The sequence below is a fragment of the Dipodomys spectabilis genome, unplaced genomic scaffold (assembly GCF_019054845.1).
Source record: "Dipodomys spectabilis isolate Male_0828 unplaced genomic scaffold, ASM1905484v1 ptg000392l, whole genome shotgun sequence".
Classification (NCBI taxonomy): Eukaryota; Metazoa; Chordata; class Mammalia; order Rodentia; family Heteromyidae; genus Dipodomys; species Dipodomys spectabilis.
The window spans coordinates 552,478-571,151 of NW_024871069.1; the positions used below are offsets into that span (position 1 = coordinate 552,478).

The 18,674-nt window shown below is 45.1% G+C and overlaps 1 protein-coding gene across 2 annotated transcripts in view; it reads right to left on the reverse strand.

The window, feature by feature from the left end:
• The window catches only part of Atxn10 (ataxin 10), a 109,870-nt gene that overhangs the window by 78,904 nt on the left and 12,292 nt on the right, over positions 1-18,674 (reverse strand). For both annotated transcript variants that reach the window (XM_042667359.1, XM_042667360.1), the window contains exons 2-5: positions 16,893-17,084; positions 11,814-11,896; positions 3,911-4,007; positions 2,024-2,182 (exon numbers count right to left, since the gene is read on the reverse strand). In XM_042667359.1, the coding sequence (XP_042523293.1) occupies positions 2,024-2,182; positions 3,911-4,007; positions 11,814-11,896; positions 16,893-17,084 (531 nt within the window). The remainder of the gene's footprint in view (positions 1-2,023; positions 2,183-3,910; positions 4,008-11,813; positions 11,897-16,892; positions 17,085-18,674) is intronic.

Consider the following 18,674-nt stretch of genomic DNA (forward strand, 5'->3'; position numbering starts at 1 on the left):
ACTGAAAGTCAAAACAGTTGTGTTGGCATATGCCCATGAAACACCTGAAGAGCTAAAGCAGAGAATTTCAAGTTCAAGGACAGTCTGAGATCCAATCTCAAAAAAACAAAACCCCTCAATATTTAGTACTTTAGCCAAGGGTTAGAACATATATCTTATTTCTAAGAACCTTCCCCAAGCAGTAGAGGAGTCACATCCACACTGATCATAACTACAGAACCATGTGCTGGTACAACTCGTAGATAAACATCCTGAATTATAGCATAATGCACCAAACCAGTGAATTGGGGGCCAAGAATAAGACAACAGGAGATCAAAGAAGCTAAAGGGATAGTTCGAAGAATCTTTGGAAAGGGGGAGTAGACAGAGCACTCATCAGGAGAACAAAAGGAGCTGAGAAAAACACAGCATGGGAAAGACAAAGCCTGCTCTCAGGGAGCCCTGAGCAATGAGGTTCAGCCTCTCTGACCGGCAGGCCTGCACCCACTGAGCAAGCCAGGACTCCCTTCAGTGTGTGCTTCAGGCACTTACCTTCAGCAGAACCATTAACTCTATAAGAACCTATCAAATACCAGATGCTATCTTGCTATGGATCCATCAAGAAACTCACATCTCAACGGGCCATTAAAAGCATTAAGTGCTATGAAATTGGGGTGCAGATGCTGAAAGCAAGAGGAAAGACAATTACGCTCATATTCCTCCTGTCTTAATACTAGATGATAACATGCATATGCATTAGGCAAGAAACATCCCTAGAGCAAAGGGGGTATGAATCTGGAAATTAATCTTTCTCACAGAAAATAAGTCAACAATATAACCTAAATATGAACTGAAAATAATGCTTTATTCAGTTATAATTTCATTTGTAGTGAAATTAGGTATAAGCTCCAAAGAATGCCCAAAATTTGTCCATAAAGGCCAAGACTAACAGAGTCTTCACCTGCCCTACACTCTGAAAATCACCCGTTTTTTATGTGGTGCTATACACAATCTCCTAGTGGTACAGCTTTAGCAAACTAGTTCTCAACTGTATGTTGTGCTGTCCGCACGTGTGCGTGAACACTTGTGTAACAGCAGCACAGCAGTAATACCGCATGCAGAAAACCATCAGGCCACAGCATCGGCAAGCGGTGACCTTCCCTCTCCTATTTTACATCCACACCGATGCATCCATGCTCTTCTAACTTACCAATGTCCATTTACTGCCTGGTTTAGATCAAGTCAAAATAGGAACCTGGGATTTATGTAGGGTAATCTAAGAGCATGAAAACATCTTTCATGCCTACAAAAAAAAAAAAAAAAGCAAACATTTTTAGAAAGACACCACGTGTGCTGCTAGACTTCCTTGCCTACACTTTCGTGTGGCCCTCGTATACCCACACAAAAAGACCCAGAGGTATTAAAATCTTGTATCTGTCCCTAACAGAAAAGAAGAAAATGAAAAAAAAATCTGTAAGTTCTGAGATGATGTAGTTTGGTGCTTTTTGTTAGACATTGCATCATTTCCAGGACAGCAAGGTGGAAGGGGGTCTTCTGCAATGTTCAGCAATGAGCTCAGACTTAACGGTCAAAACAGCCTTTTCTTTGGAGGATTCTGGATGGTCTGGAACCTCACTGTTTATCAGAAGCCACACTTGTCCCCCTCAGGTAAGTGACATGTGTGTGTCGCTTGCCACTTCCACTTAACACTGCACTCTAAGTCCCAGTGAGACACAGAACGGCAATGCCACTGGAGAGGGAAAAACAAATAAAGCTCTACCTATCTGCACATGACAGGACCTTGCATAGAGAAAAATCCTTTTTGAAAAATCCTATTAGAAGAAATTAATGAATTCAGTAAAACTGCAGGGCACAAGATGACTACGCAATGAGCAAACGCCCTTGTGTGCACACACTAGCAATGCTCTTTGAGACCAGCCTGGGCAACACCGTAAGGTGCCAAAATGGTGACAATACGAGTATCTATGAGGAAAGCACTCTCTGCCAGAATACCCCTAATCATCAAATTCCTAACAATACTTACGGCCACTCTGATTCTGGCTGCTTCTGGTGAGCTTCTATGACATTAATTGCAATATTGAGGTTTTCTTCCAGTTCCTTCATTCTTTCAGAATTCAGAGATGTGAACAAAATCATTGAACAGTAGGCAACGATTTTTTTATCTGGGTGATTTAAGCAAGACCTTTCAAGAAAAGAAATGAGACTTTCAGTCCAATTTAGAAGCATGTACAGCATGATTATAAACCATAACCGTAATCCCACTAGCAAACTCAATATATAGATTATTAAGGATTTAATAAAAACTTATACCAGGGCACCGGTGGCTCACACCTGTAATCCTAGCTACTCAGGAGGCTGAGATCTGAGGATCACGGTTCAAAGCCAGACTGGGCAGGGAAGTCTGTGAGACTTTTATCTCCAATAAGCTACCAGAAAACTGGAAGTGGCAAGTGGCGCTGTGGCTCAAGCGATAAGAGTGCTCATCTTGAGCTGAAGAGTGCAGGGACAGCGCCCAAGACCAGAGTTCAAACCCTATGACCGACAAAAAAAAAAAAAAAAAAACATATATATATATAAACTTATAATGCTTTGAAACAGTATTATTTACTGTAATGGCCAATGTACATTATGTAGTAAGTAAACTATGTAACTTGAGGGTAAGGACGCAAGTGGGAAAATGGGGGAAGAACAATGGGAGAGGTAACACCAACCTAGAACTACTGTACTTAGAACCACACATGGAATTTTAACCTCTTTGTGCAACTACCTAGTAATAATAAAGAAAAAAGTAGCAAATACCAGATGGAAACCTTATAAAATGTTGCACTTGATTTAAGACTCAAAAGATAAACATTTAAATAAAGAAGAAAACTGAAATGATCACATTTATAAAGCATTAAGATTGCTTGCTCAGCCTTGTTCAAAAGAAAGGTCAACCAAAAACAAATACTACAGGCATTCCTGGAATGGTCGTGAGGGACAGCAACATCTGAAGAACCGAGTGTGGTGATGAGGAACTCAGCTGAAGTCCAGAGCCTCAGCATAACCCTTACCTTATCTACCAACCTCAACGCTCCCTCAGGAAGCACACTGCTTATCAAATGTCAATTATAACCTGGACTACACACAATTTGGTTTTTGTTCAAATTGGAAATCTGGCGTCTGAGCACCGGTTGCTCACTCTTATAATCCCAACTACTCTGGAGGCTAAGATCTGGAGGATTACAAATCAAAGCCATTATGGGAGGAAAACTCTGTAGAGTGCACACTCAGCAAGTACAAGGTCTGGAGTTCAAACCCCAGCACTACAGGGAGGGGAGGGTTCACTTGCTCTATAGAACAAAGCTGATGCCTGCCTAAATTGGAATCCAACTTAGGCTGTGTCATGTCTCACAAAGGCACAAAGTATAAAATCACACAACCTCTCTCAGTATGTGTTCTGATATAAAAATCAAACCATAATAAAAAGGTCTCAGTCGATCTCACAAGGCTTTTATGAGGACCACATGACATAATGTAAGATTTGTCAGTTCAGAACCTCTCTTTTGCTTTTCTATTCTATTCTATTGCTATTACTATTGGCCTGGATTTAATCTAAAACGGTCTCCGTTCTTACACTACAACTATGGTTCCTGTTTCCTCCACCAAAGCACGGAATCTTCATGAATACCAACATACCTCAGGCTCTCCTACAATCTGGTTATCTTGAACGTGCCTAAGACTCTCCTACAATCTGGTCATCTTATTCAAACCCTGACAGACATGGACTATCCCAAAAGAAAAATTTAATGAAGACATACCAGTCTAGAATATATACTGCCCTGAATTCTATTATAGCACAGGTTAGTTTCTCACACCTCTTAGTTTATATTCAGAATTCTAGCCAGTCTTGTAGAAGCCCAATACTCACATGAAGAGTTCTGGGAAAGCGCGCTCCCAAACGATGCACTGGGACTCTTCATTCCGTGAGGCAATGTTGCCTAAAAACTGTAGGCCACAGCGAAAAGCTATGAATGCACAATAGTAAAAATAAAGAGCATCTGATTAAACACCATAAATAAAAACATCTCTAAAAGAAGCATTTCCTATGTTATTAAACACAAATTTATGGGTTTTTTTCTTTAGAGATCTCTCTCCACAATAATATTAATATGCCTTATCGAGAAAGCCCACAGATGGGCACACACTGTAATCCTAGCTATTCAGGAGGCCGAGATCTGAGGACTGTGGTTCCAAGCCAGCCTAGGCAGAAAAGTCCCTTAGAGACTCGTATCTCCAATTAACCACACAAAATACAGGAAGTGGTGCTGTGGCTTAACGGATAAGAGTGCTAGCCTTGAACAAAAGAGCTCAGGGTAGAGGGGGGCAGGGGAGGGGGGAAGAGCTCAGGGACGGCACCCAGGACCTGAGTGTAAACCCTATGATCAACAAATTAAAAAAACAAAAAACAGCCCACAGAGAAAAATCCAAGCAAAAAGTGCAAGTACGGGTATAGTTTAAGTGGCAGAGTGCCAGCCTTGAGCAGAAAAAGCCAAGTGAGAGCAAAAAGCACTGAGTTTAAGGCCCAGAACACACAAATATACGCACAAGGCTCCAATCTCTAACCCTAACTTCGACTCAAGAGACAGGGATTAGAAGGGTCAAGATTTGAGGCAACTCAGTCAACTCCTGCATCCTGCATTCATCACCATTCCCTAGCCTGGTACTAGTCAGTACCAGTCAGTCCAAGCATTTGTGACACAAATTCCTCACGTGAGCCCTTCCCTGTCCAGCCGGACACGGAGGCACACTCCTGCCATCCCAGCTGGAATTGGGAGGTGGAGGGAGGCAGGAGGACCAGGAGGTCCCTCGCCATCCAAATGACGAGGTGGCTTCCATGGCGTTCACATCCCCTCACTGGCTGCATGGGAGGAAGGGGGAGGAGGGAAGGAAGGAACTCAGTGGGAGCAAGGCATGAGACATGAGGCCCCAGCCTTGGCAGTGGAACAGCAAAGCCAGTCAGAGCAAGGCCGGCAAATGGAACCAGACCAGTTAGATTTAACAGGAAAACGGGAATGTCAGACATAAGTCAAACACAACAGCATCACTAAGGTGACACAGAGGCTGACAGTGACCTTGGAGAGCAAAGCTGATGGTGAGTGAGACCCGGGGCCCGCAGGGCTGCCAGCCAGAGCTGAGGCAGGGACCCAACACAAGACACTCAACTGTAGTTGTGGAGATGGGAGGGCCGGGATGGTAGGGGAAAAACAAAGGAGGAGGCAACAATGCTTGATAAGAATGTACTCATGACCTTGCTCATGGAACTGTAACCCCTCTGAACGGTATTTTCACAATAAAAAAAAAACTTATTAAAAAAAAAAAAAAAGACATTCAACTTGGAACGAGCTGGAACTCCCCACAATTCAATGTGTTACACAGGAGACACTGCCATTGCCTGGGGGCAAGTTCCTAGTCCCCCATCCACCTGCCACCCAGTCTCCCAGCAGCTCCTTGGCTGGCCACGCCTAACTGCCACCAAAGGAGAGATGGGTCCCTAGACCCTGGCCCAGAACGTACAGAAGGTGAGGAGGCAGATCTGGATGTGAAGGCAGCGGAGGCAAGGAGGGAGGTAGGCGTCCAAGGCTTCATACTCCCCTGTGCCTCGGGAGGCACAGAGAAACAAAGCACATTGCCTGGCCACCAAGGGCCGGCAGGGCCCAGCAGAGTTCAATGAGGACAGCGGGCTTCAATACCCACAAGGTGCTCACCCCCCCAATGTACTAGAAGAGAAGCGCTGATATCCACAGAGCAGATTAGGGTAAGACTTAACTTCTAGATCCCGGCAACCCCTGCCCAGCCCCTTCCTGACACCCAGCCCCTTCACTAAAAGGCCAGGACAGCCAGACCACGGACACAGTGCAGCCCATCCTCTACACCACAGTGTGCTTTTAAAGTGATTCACATCAGGACCTGGGCGGGGAAAGAGAGCAGATACCAAAGTCAATGCAGAGAAGCCAGTAATAAAACAAGCCACGTTAACACCAGTGTCCTCTACTCAACAGACTGTGTGTGCTGGTGTGCCAGCTCATCTGATCTCCTAAGAACCAAGCCCCATTATAGAGCAAGCAACCAAGGTGCTAAAGCCTGAATACAGTACAACAGGAGGAGTCCCTCCCCACTCCCTTATCCAGAATAGGAATCCAGGTTAATCAGGGTAGAAGAAAGCTGGTAGTTTAACCCTGTCATCCTAGCTACTCAGGAGGCTGAGATCTGAGGACTGAGGTCTAAAGCCAGCCCAGGCAAAAAAGTTTGTAAGAACCTATATCCAACTAACCAGCAAAATGCCAGACTAGAGGCACAGCTCAAGTGGTTAAAATGTCAGCCATGAGCAAGAAAGCTGAACAAGAGTTAAGGCCCTAAGTCAAGCCCAGTACTGGCACATAAATAAAGAGAAGAGAGCTAGAATTGAAAAGATTTTGTTCACATGAAGAAAGTTGGCCAGCATTTCAGGGACAAACAATCCCTCAAGTCTCTGCTGCTGGCTTGATTAGCCCAAATAGCGGGCTCCCGGAGCTCACCATTACCACCCTGCCACTGACCCTGATGCCGGGGGACCAGGCCCAGAGGGACCCCTGTTCCCACACCTCACTGCAACGGTAGTTACCCAACCAGCTGTTCAAGGAAGAACTGGGAAAAGGAAGCCACTGAAATATACGGAAAGAAAATCATGCAAGAAGAACCCCAAAACTGAATAGCAAGTATCATAATCTAACCAAGAAACTGTACACAAATCTGCAAGCACACATTCATACAGACACCAGAAAAAGCCAAAAAAAAAAAAAAAAGGTCAAGAGTTTCTCAGTTTATACACAGAGTGATAATTATTTCTCACATTTCTGAGGTTTTTGTTTTTAAGTACTCTAGGCTAGAGACAAGGGTCCGCAGTGAAGCTCTCTAGCACGCACAGAGCCCTGAGTTCAAATGCCAGTGCTGCCAAAAAGAAAAATCTGTAATGAACATACATCAAAGGTTTATAACAAAAATAAAACCAAAACCCTATCCTTCTTACAGATAAAGCCACAATTCTTAAAGATATTACAGTTCTACAGAATATTTGGGGGTATTAACACTTCCTTAACATAGAAGAAAAACCAGCAGTGTAAGCTGGTCTGAAAAGCCAACTGAGTCAATAATTTCCTGGGCAAATAAAAACTAGCACTCTGAATCAGAACACAATTATAAAAAGGCTTAGAGATGTCCCAGACACAAAAAAAGAAAACTGAAGACAAGACGACAGGTTACTTTTACCAATCAGCTTATCCACTGGTCTTGATGTAAATACTGAAAACAGGCAACTCCCCACATTGTTTTTACAGATTAGGAAAGATGAAAGACTAAAACCAACAACAATAACTCAATTAAAATAGCTCATGCTTGTGTTTACATAAAAATGATGAGCATAATATATTTGTCACACCACTGCAATTATTCCCTGAAAATAATACTCTAAATATTATTTTGACAATGTAATTATAGTTCTTACCTCAAGAGTAGTAACAAAACACTGGCAGTTACCCCTGTGAAAAATTCTCCCTAAAACAATGTTCTCACAGAGAAAATATCAAAAGATAGCACAAGTCTTTCTTAGAAACCAGAATATTTTTGCAACTTTGCTGGATTAGGTTTGAACTGACATGCAGTGAAAAAAAAAACTTCAAGTTTCTTGTTGAATCCAAAATTTACCACTGTAATTCCAAATAAAAAAAAAGCAGTGACATCACTATTTTGACTTTTTCAAGGTGGCAAGAAATATTTTTAACTTCCCTTCATCTTCTTGCCTTGTAATATCCTTCTAATTCTGCCACTCAAAACAGGAACTTAAAAATAACATCTAAAAAGTTAAACATGACCTCAAATAAAAGATGCTCCAATTTCATGGACTAGAGACTCGATACTGTTAAGCTCACATATTCAATATAATCCTAGTATCTACAATATATAAAGAACTTGTACAAATCAACAATAAAACAACAAAACTGGTCAAAGGACTACAAAAGACAGGAAGATTTACTAAAAGTAGTGAGCATATGAAAAGATGTTTACCCTCAGTGGTCAATGCAAATGAAACCTTGTCACTTCACACCAGAATAACAATAACCCCAAAACAAAAAAGAGCAACAAGACATGGAGAAACCCATCATTACAGAAAACTGCTTGGGACACAGTATAATGGACCTTAAAATGTTAACCACAGTAATCAGGATCCAGCAATTCCACCCCCAGGTATACACTTGACACTCAAACAAATATATCATTCATAGAGACCAAAGATGGACAGCCAAACTCCACAACTGATAGACAAACTAATGAACCATGACATGTCCTTACAAAAGAGTACCATTCAATCAACACAGGAACAATGTTCTGATGCACGCTACAATGTAGATGAATCTTGAAAATATACTAAGTGAAATAAGCCAGACAGAAGTAATTCTACAACTGTGTTGATATAAAATACTCAGAACTGAGGCCAGGTGCTGGTGGCGCACATCGGCAAAGCCTAGCTACATGGGAGACTGAAATCTGGAGGATTAGGATTTGATACCAGCTTGGGAAAAAGTCTGTGAGACTATTATCTCTAAAATAACCAGCCCAAAGCAGAGCTGGGGACACACTCAAGTGGTAAAAGAGAGCTAGCCAAGCAAGCATGAGGCCCTGAGTTCCAACCAGGAAAGGTGTATAACGTCTCTCACCTCGTTCCAGAGCCCCCCACAATAGGTGAAAATTGGCCAAGTAGCAGCGTTAGATAGTCGTCCCTTGCTGTATCACGGTTCAATTACTGCTACTTGGCCGATTTTCACCTATCACGGGAGTCTCTGGAACATAGCTCCCACAACAGGTGAGCAGTCACTATTCACATTTTAACCCACGATACAGTGAAACTCAATATAGCAAGGGATGACCGTAGGCCTCCTCTGTATTCAGGGCACGCATACCACAGTGACTCCAACCACCACACACAAAAGGGAGCAGAGAGGACCTTTTTGTTTTGTTTTGTTTGGTGCTAGTCTTGGGGCTTGATCTAAGGTCCTGGGCACTGTCCGTGAACTTTGGGGGTTTTTTTGCTCAAAATTAATGCTCTACCACTTGCGTCACAGCTCCCCTTGTGGCTTCTGGCAGTTAATTGGAGACAGAATCCCACAGACTGTCCTGCCCAGGCTAGCTTCATCACAGGCTCTGAGCAGGATTACAGGTGTGAGGCATGACCATACTTGGGATTTTCCATACACACAATGAAATGATTTTTAATCCCCCAATTCGGAGTGCCACCATTTCCACTTCATTATAAAATGGCACTACAAAAATACCTTTAAGTAGAAAACATTTTTTAAAAACCATATGGCTAAATCCACACACTAGTTATACACTATCAGTTTCTTGGAACAATTTAACAAACTAGTCCTGCTCAAAAAAAAAAAAAAAACTCAGAACAAACATATTGTATGTACGTAAATTCTTGAAAGACTCCTAAGTCAAATAGAAGATCCAAGAATTTTCACAATTGAATCTGAAATGAAAGCACCAGAAATCGCAGAAGAGAATGAATGAAATCACACCAAGCACACACCATAGCTCTAACCACACTGATTTGGCCTCTCTCATCTGTGCTTCAATTCTGATGCCTTGTAAGACCGCTCTCGCCTCCAATTCTCACCTATCTACCAAGAACAGCCCACTAATATTAATGTAAGTTTGCCTCATGCTATATGGGAAGAAAGGGGATTAAGAACTGTATGTAAGTCAATTTAAGTCTAATCATATATAGTAGTACTAGGTTTTCAACTTGGCCTTGCACTTGCTGGGCAGATGCTCTAATATTGGGCCATGCCTCCAAACCCTTTTCAGCACGTAGGTTATTTTCAAGATAGATTCTCTCTTTTCTTCTTTTTTGAGAGGGAAAAGGGGCCAGTCTTGGGCTTGAACTCTGGGCCTGGTCGCTGTCCCTAAGCCCCTTCTCCTCAAGGCTAGCACTCTACCACTTGAGCCATAGTACCACTTCTGGATTTTTCTGTGATTAATTAGAGATAAGAGTCTCACGCATTTTCCTGCCCAGGCTGCCTTTGAACAGTGATCCTGAGATCTCAGCATCCTGAATAGCTGGGAACGACAGGCGTGCTCTACGGGTGCCTGGCTTCAACCTGCTCATTTTAAGCTCATAGATGGAAAGACAAGTACATGCCACCAGATCCAACTTCTGTTCAGATGGAATCTTGTGAACTTCTCTGATCAGGCTGGCCTTGAACTTTGCTCTTTCCATTCTCAGCCTCCCATGAGGCAGCACGCAGCTATGGTTTGAGGAGGAGTCTCATGAACGTTTTCTTCCCAGGCTGGCCTCAGAACACAATCTCCACTCTCTTAAGACTCCTAAGTAGCCAGGATTCCAGGCATGAGCCACCAGCACCCAGATTCAACTCGTATTTTACATACAAGCTGGACTTCTCACTGAGACAAAAAAAAAAATTTTTAATCTACAACCTAGCATATCTGAAACATAAGCCTAGATATTTACTTGAAGATTTTGTCAAATAACCACAAAAGGTCTGTTTTTAAAATTTCCCTTCAGATAACAATCCTTGAGCAAAGGAGCAGTGCTGCTAGCAGCTCAAAACCAAAGACACTCACAATCCTCTACAACCTTCCAGAGCTTCAGCCACGGAGCTGAGGTGCTCTTAATCCCTACCAACAGCCATTAGCAATCGGAGCTAACATCCCTTTCTGTCACACTAAGTATTTGGACTTACTTAACAGATTTAATAACTGGCTCCCCTCGCTGGAATGTGAGCCCGAGGGCAGAATTTCTGTCTGCTCTGGTCACTGCTGAAATCACACGAGAACCTCAACCAGGGCCTGCCACAACCTAAAAGCACAGCCGGTGAGCACATCTGTCAGCCCGGGCTGCCCCGGGGAGAACCAAAGACAGAGCGGTTCCAATACAGACAGTGCCTTTCTCACACTCTGGGGTCCAAGTCCAAGATCAAGGCAGTGGCAGGGCTGGCTTCTTTGAGACCTGGCTCCTGCCATGAGATGGTCATCTTCTCCCTGCATCCTCCCCTGGTGCATCCTCACCTGGTCCTCGTGTCTGTGGATCTCCTCTTGCTAAGTACCACTCTTTGGAAGCCCTACTCCCACATACACTCTCATTTTGAGTATAGGAGTTTAGGATGAGGCTGTGGTCTGAATGCTCGTGTTCTTCTAGCACAGGGTGGGGACCTCTTCATGCCAAGGGCCACTGGCTGCAGTGGGCTAGGATCATCCCTGCCTGTCCCATCACATAAGGTACTAATGATCTGGAGGACCTTGTATAGCCCACAGGCCAGAAGCCCGCGCCACCCCCACCACCCCCACCGCCAAGTAAAACACTCACGGAGCCAGATCTTGAAATGAGCGACCTAAGCAAGATCAGAAGAAGCTCCTTTGCCCTTCTGCCCTTCACTATGTGAGACACAATACGACCTCCCTGAGGCAGAGTACAAGCTCAGAGGCCAGAACGGAGAGTGACAAACATCTGCTTTATTAACTACCGAGACTAAGTGTGCTGCTAACGCTGCACACAGACACGAAGACAGACTGGTTAAGAGGTTGGAAGGAGACCATTCAGCCTACCAAAGGGAGGAAGTGACTGCAACTTTCCTTTATACCTCCAATTTTTAGTATTTCCTTGTCCAAGTTTCCTGCCTCACAAATACAGAAGGTGTTTCGAGGAATGTATGCCTCTCCAAACACGGGTTTTAAATCCTCTTCAAGGCAGACATCACGTGAGGGGTTCACACTACCTGTCAACAGGGAGTCCTGCTCCACCCGCAGCTCACGGAATAGAAGAATCAGATCCACAGCAACGCTGATCGTATCCAGGTTCCTGTATCAAGTTTTAAAAAGACAAAATTAATCATGTGCTCTTTCCTAAAACTGCCTTTTACATGGAAATTGAAATACATGGTGCTGAGACTACTGGCAATAGTTTCTGCGGTGGGCACACCAACAACCCCCAGACAGCCACATCCTGATCCCCCAAATCCGTTATCCTATGGGGCAACGGGGACTTTATAATATAAACAGACAAGAGCAAACGAAGGATCTCAACACTAGGGGCAATATAAAGATCTTTACAAGAGGGACATGAGCGAGTGAGAGCAAGAGGAAGGAGGCGGGGTCAAGGAGCACGGAGCACACCAGGGCTGTGGGCAGTGCCACAAGGGAACTGGCTCCCTGAGGGCCTCCAGCAGGGACACAGCCCCACCAACACCCCAGCGCTCCAGAACCCTGAGGGAACAGATAGATACCTGCCTGTCACAGCGCCACAAAGGAAAGGACACGGGTTTGGGAAGTAGAAGGCCAGTGCTGCTATCGCACCTAAAACCACGTCAGATGTAGAGGAAGAATTGCAAAAATAAATAAATAAAAGCCTTTGAAACAGTTTCTTAGCTTTTTAATTATCATTTCTTTCTAGTGGTCTTTTTTTTTTTTTTTGGTCCAGCCGTGGGGCGTGAACTCTGGGCCTGGGTGCTGTCCCTCAGCTCTTCAGTTCAAGGCTAGCACTCTACCACTTGAGTCACAGCACCACTTCCGACTTTTTTCTTTTTGCTTATGTGGTGCTGAGGAATCAACCCAGGGCCTCATGCATGCAAGGCAAGCGCTCTACCACTGAGCCACCTTCCCAGCCCTCTAGTGGTCTTTTTAGGAGTATAGAAACATTTCTTCTTTGATAATGTTGAATTTGTAAATTTCAGGTGACGTGTGAAACCTTTTTAAGATTTTTCTCAGTTTCTGACAAGTTTTGAAAAGCTATTAGCCAGGATCATGGTATTATAAGATACAACGTTTTTCCTTTAAAAATTTAAGTGCATGTGTAGAGGTAAGAAGCTGTGTACTTTTACAATTTAAAAAAATACTTCCAAAGGAAAAAACAATCAAGGTGTTAGAGGCTTTGGGTTTGGGCAATGGGCAGAAGCAAGAGGAAGTCTGAGAAGCATGACAGAAAAGCCCTTGATGCCTGGAAGAGACGGTTCCTGGGCAGAAGCAGGGCACACAAGCTCTGCAGCTGTGGGTAGGAAGGAAATGAGAACCTGTGAGGACAGACTGGAAGAGGGTGAGCCTTGCCACACAACGGCTCCGCTGCCCTGGACAGCATCCTTTTGCGGGTGCAAAGGAAAGAAAAGGGGGGTGCCTAATGCCACCCCCTGGACTGGCACTTCGGCCTGCCGCCGCCTGCACTGGCACTTCAGCCTGCCACGCTCTGCACTGGCACTTCGGCCTGCCGCGCTCTGCACTGGCACTTCGGCCTGCCGCGCTCTGCCCTGGCACTTCGGCCTGCCGCGCTCTGCCAGTGCACACTCACTTTCCGGTTTCATGGGGTCCACACAAAGAAGCACTTGGTCCCAGGATGGGTCACATTCAGAGCCTCATGGGGCCAGTGATTCAGATGACTAGATTTCAAGCGGTTTAGAGGGAAGGCATTCTGAACACAAGGGGATGCTGTAATGGGGGACCTTGGACAGGGCAAACGCATTCTTAATGTGTGACAGGTGTGAGTGGTTAAAAGTCAAAGAGTGAGTGGCAGACAAAAGAGCCTAATCCTGGATCTGTGAAAGGCTTCCTTACATGGCAATAGCTGTGCTATTATCAGAATCTGAATGTAGTCTGTGCCTTAGGCTGCTGGCAGAGCTCCTGTGAGTGGTAAGACCTCATGACTCCTGACCAACCCCTGGATGTCATCTGAGTTTATTAACTCAAGCACAGCTTTAGAATGGTGGATGTGTGCCAGAGGTTGTAACATTGTAGTAAAAAGTTGACTTCAGACCAACCTCCTTTCATGGGAGGGGAAAGGGATCAATTACCAGTGGCCAATGGTTTAATTAATCAACCTTATCTAATGAAACCTCCACAGAAATCCCTAAACAATGAGACTGGGTGAGGAAGACAGACCCAGTAAAGGCGTGGAACATGCCCTACTCCACTCCCTGTCCCACGCATCTCTACCACGTTGTATGTTCTCGAATGTCCTTTATAGCAAACTCGTAGCAAGTGAGTACACTCTTTGAGTTCTGAGACTCCTTCCATTCTACAGTCATCACATGGAAATATGGGAAGTCTTCTGGACTGAGCCTTGACGTTCCAGCATGTGACACTGCTAACTCCTATAGATACTGTCAGAACAGAGGGAGCTGTAGGACACCCAGTCAGTGTCAGAAGATGTGTTAGATGTGATTAAGCAAGTGGTTCTGGGACAAGGACATTGTCCTGGGTGATCCACACTGCCTGATGCAATAAAGGTCACAGTAACGCAATGGAGGGACACAGTAGGGTCAGCATCAGAAAGAGAGGCTGCTAGATATCACATGGTTGCTGTGAATTCTGCAGGAGGAGCCGTGAGCCAAGGAAAACAGAAGGCCTGAAGAAGCAGGAGAAGACAAAGGACGGAATTCTCCCCAAACCACCAGAAGGAACTGCCCCTAACTACGGTTTGACTTTGGGCTGGTAAGACTGATTTTGAACTCAGGACATCCACAGCTGTAAGATAAAACTACCACAGGCTGGGAAGGTGGCCCAGTGGGAGAATGCTTACCACAGAAAAAGTTGGAAGTGGTGCTGTGGCTCAAGTGGTAGAGTTCTAGCCTTGAGCACAGAGAGACTCAGGGATAGTGCCCAGGCCCTGAGTTCAAGGAAAGGAAAAAAAAAAAAAACTACCTGATGCTTTAAGCCTAAGTTTATGGTAATTTGTAGTAATTACACAGCAACAGAAAACAAACTCTCCCTGACTTCTTCACTTCCCACAAGATCCAGAATTATGCCTCGGCACTCACTCCTAAAGGCAAGGATCCTACAAGGCCGCTGTGATGGGGGGAACTTTGAGATGGGCGATAAGCACACACGTGCAGAAGCTGTGAGTGCAGCAGGGGCCTGCAGCAGTGCTCACGCCTGCAATCTCAGCTGAGCAGAACACAGACATCAGGAAGACCACAGGTTAATCTCAGCTGACCAGAACACAGAGATCTCCAGGAAGACCACAGGTTAAAGCCAGCGCAGGCAAAAAGTTGATAAAATCCCATATCAACAGAAAAGGACATCTATGAACCCAGCTATGCAATAGGCTAAAAATAGGAAGACAGTCAAAAAAATAACCTCAACAAAAAAAGCTAGTGGCCGGTCTTAAATGGCAGGCTCTGTCTAGCAAACATGAGGCCCTGAGTTCAAACCTCAGTAGCATCACCAAAGAACAAAAAAACAAAAACACAATCCCAGAAAATGAGGGGCAGAAAAACATCTCTAAAAGTTCGTGTGTGCCGGTCATAAGCAGCGTGCAGTAGGTGAAACACCACATACCATGCTCACTTCGATGCAGAGAGGCAGCTGAGACTTTGCCACAGGTCTGCCTTGACAGCACCTAGAATAACAGCCGGCCTGAGGAGAAGCTGACACTTTGCCCCCGCTCCACCCAGGGAGCAGGCACTGGGCATGCTCAATGGCTGGCACTCTATCATTTCATCTACACCTGCCAAGCTTTTTGCTGATTATTTGGCAGAGAAGAATATCATGGACTTTTCTGCCCAGATGGCCTTTAACCATGATCCTCCAGATCTCAGCCTCTAAATCACTAGGATTACATGAGCCACGAGAGCTGTGCCCCAGCCTCTGGGCATTTGACTATGCAATCTCACCTACCAACCCCCGCCCCCCACCAATACCCCATAGGGAAGAGCTATTCACCCTGTGTAAAAAAGAGAAAACTGACACTGAGAACCCTTGTATCTGAGACTTAGAATCTGCGTCCAGGTTGCATGACTACCTAAGGACAGAAGAGCCACAGGAAGACCTCATCAGTCTGGGGCTGGAAAAAACATTCAGGACCCTCAATGATCCGATGACTTGACTTTAAGACAAGTTACCAAGCCCCCTGAGTCAATTTCTTCACTGGTAAAAATGGAAAACCAGTAGCACACTGTCTTCAGTTTGTTCTCAGGATTAAAACAAGACACTGTAAGTCAAGCACAGCCCCCATCGAGTGCCAGACTTGCACCCTCCACCACTGAGGCCAACCAGCAGGGAGACAGCATGGCTGGCCAGTCTGCCCTCTGCCCCAAGCTCCCTGTCCCTCCCCACCACGTCAGACAAAAGAGACTAGCCGTCCAGCCAGATTCTCCGACATAACCCATTATCTTTAAAAATATGACCTGTGACTAGCAAGATCACCATTGTTTCATTCACTTTCTGCGAACAGGTGGCAGGTTTGATTTAGCATTGATGTTATACTACTGTAGCTTTTTTCTTCCTTTCCTTTGATCTCAAAAATCCCATTAATCATATTAAAGCCTCAGGTACAGACGGTCTCAAGCAGCCCGGGCAGTCCCTCAGGTGGCCTCTGGACGGCCCACCTCAGCCGTCACAGAGTGACAGGGAGGCCTGGGGCGCAGCCAGCACGCAGGCTGAGGAAAGCAAGGTGAGCGTCCTGCCTGCCGCCTGCTCTTCATTCCACCTGAGACAGTTTCATCAGCAGGCTCGCGGGGATAAATGAAGAGGGATACACTCCAGGTCGTTTATTTGTATGTATGAGAACAGAATAATGAAACCTGTTGAAATTGTTTTAAGACGGAAGAGGAGGAATACATCCCACACTATTTCCAACAGAATCCAATTCTTCAAAACACCTCATAAAACAGATAAAAAACAATGGCCTCCACCGTCAACACCCATTCCGCGGGGCGCCGTGTGCGTGTCTCAGCACCCCTGAAGTGCCCGTGTATAGCATTTCTCCCAGAGGTAGAAACCCAACAACTCCTGACAAAAGCAAGAGGGAGGGGACAGGGAGAGAGAGGAGGGGGAGGGAGGGGGGAGGGAGGGAAGGGAGGAAGGACTACCTGATGGAATTCTGGTTCAGAGAGCACTCAATGCAAGCGTTCCGGAGGCATCTGAAGCACTCAGTTATTAACTGCAGACTGGAAGCCAGGTGCTCCACCTGGGATGAGTCCCTGCAGGCCAGTTCAACGGTCTGAGATGATTTCCTCAAGATATCCAGGACTCTCTGGAAGATGGTTCTGGGAGCTGTTTCTCTGGAAGAGGATAAAGCTGTTATAAGCCACAAAAACAGACTGTAATTGCTAAGTGTCCTATTCAGAAAATGCCCTTACCTGCTTCTTTGGGGAGGTGGCTCCTTAATTACAACACAGACACATGAGCTGCGCAGACTGCATGCCTACTGCGTGCCAGGCACCTCTCACAACCCATTCATCCGCCTCTTAACCTTCAGACTCCCCTGAGGCCAGCAATACCCTCCCAAGGGTCAGCAAATGAGCGAGGCAGGCAGCAGGCAGGCAATAGCTGGCGTCCTCGGCCACTGAGGGCAAAGCCACACTTCTAGCTGAAGCACCCAGACCACCTGCTCCCAGACGTGCCTAAGTGCCACAAGGCCAGCACACCTGCACCCAACTTCTAGGTACTCCACTACACCTGAAAACGGGGAGGGGAGAGGCATGTCAGCTCTCCGCTGAGAACACGTAAGTTCTCAGGGCATTCCGCCTGCATGCCTCTCGTGCCAGGAGTGTGCCTACACTGCTCCTCATCCAGAGATCAAGCAGCGATTCAACTTCCTCATTCTGCCAATAACCTAAAGAAACAGCAATGTGTTCTAACACTGAAAGAAAATCGCCATGTTGGACAACGTAAAAGGCTCATAGACCACATCTTGTTCTAAGAGTCTCAGGATTCTACATTTCATCCTTGATGAAGCTGGATCTCAGAAGCCCCAAACTGGCAGTGAACTGCTTGATAACATAGAAGAGCCTCTACCCAGGGCCTCTTCCTTTCCAGAGCCAAGGACACCTCCCTCCAAAAGCAACACAGGTCACAAATGCACCTTATTTTCATCTCTGTCTGGGCCTTCGATAAGATGGGCCAGTCACTCCCTATCTCAAATGTTAATAAGAAAGATTGTTTTATTTCTGCCTTAACCAAAGTCACAAAAAAGTCACAATGACTTTAAAAGGCTTAGCTACTTCAGCCACAAAAGTCAGAAAGTACTCCAGAGAACAATTAAAATTCAACTGTTAGACATTCCTATTAGATAGGAATGCATACCCTAGAGACAACGTATAAATGAAATGTTACACTACCAAAAAAAAAAAAAATCCTTTGAATTACACCAAAGGTAGAATTTCGTTTCCTTCAAGTTTCAACACATCTATAGGTTTAATCTTGGCAAGTCTTGTTCAAGTAAAATTAAAGAAAACTGCCTTTGATTATATGTCACAGGTTAGCGAGGCCTAATGTACTGTCCAAACCCACAATTTACAGTTAACTCATCAAGTGGGATGCCTCCCACAAAAAGGAAGTGGACGGCTAGTCCCTGCGAGGAGGCATCTAAGACCCATGCGTGTTAGAGGGGTTCTAATGCCTTCCGTTTCATTAGCAATGGCACAGGTGGCTTAATCACTGTTGCCGAGAAAAACTAAGTGAAACACACACAAGTTCAGAGATTAAAATAACAACTGCTGATTTGTTACTTAAAGCCACACTGCCTTGCTCACTAATTCATTTGGACCGATCAAAACCAGAAAAGAAAAACTTTTGTCTCCTGCCACAAACAGTGGAGGGAAATTCTGAAATCCTCCTTTTCAGACTTCGTGCTCCAGCTTCGTAGTCTA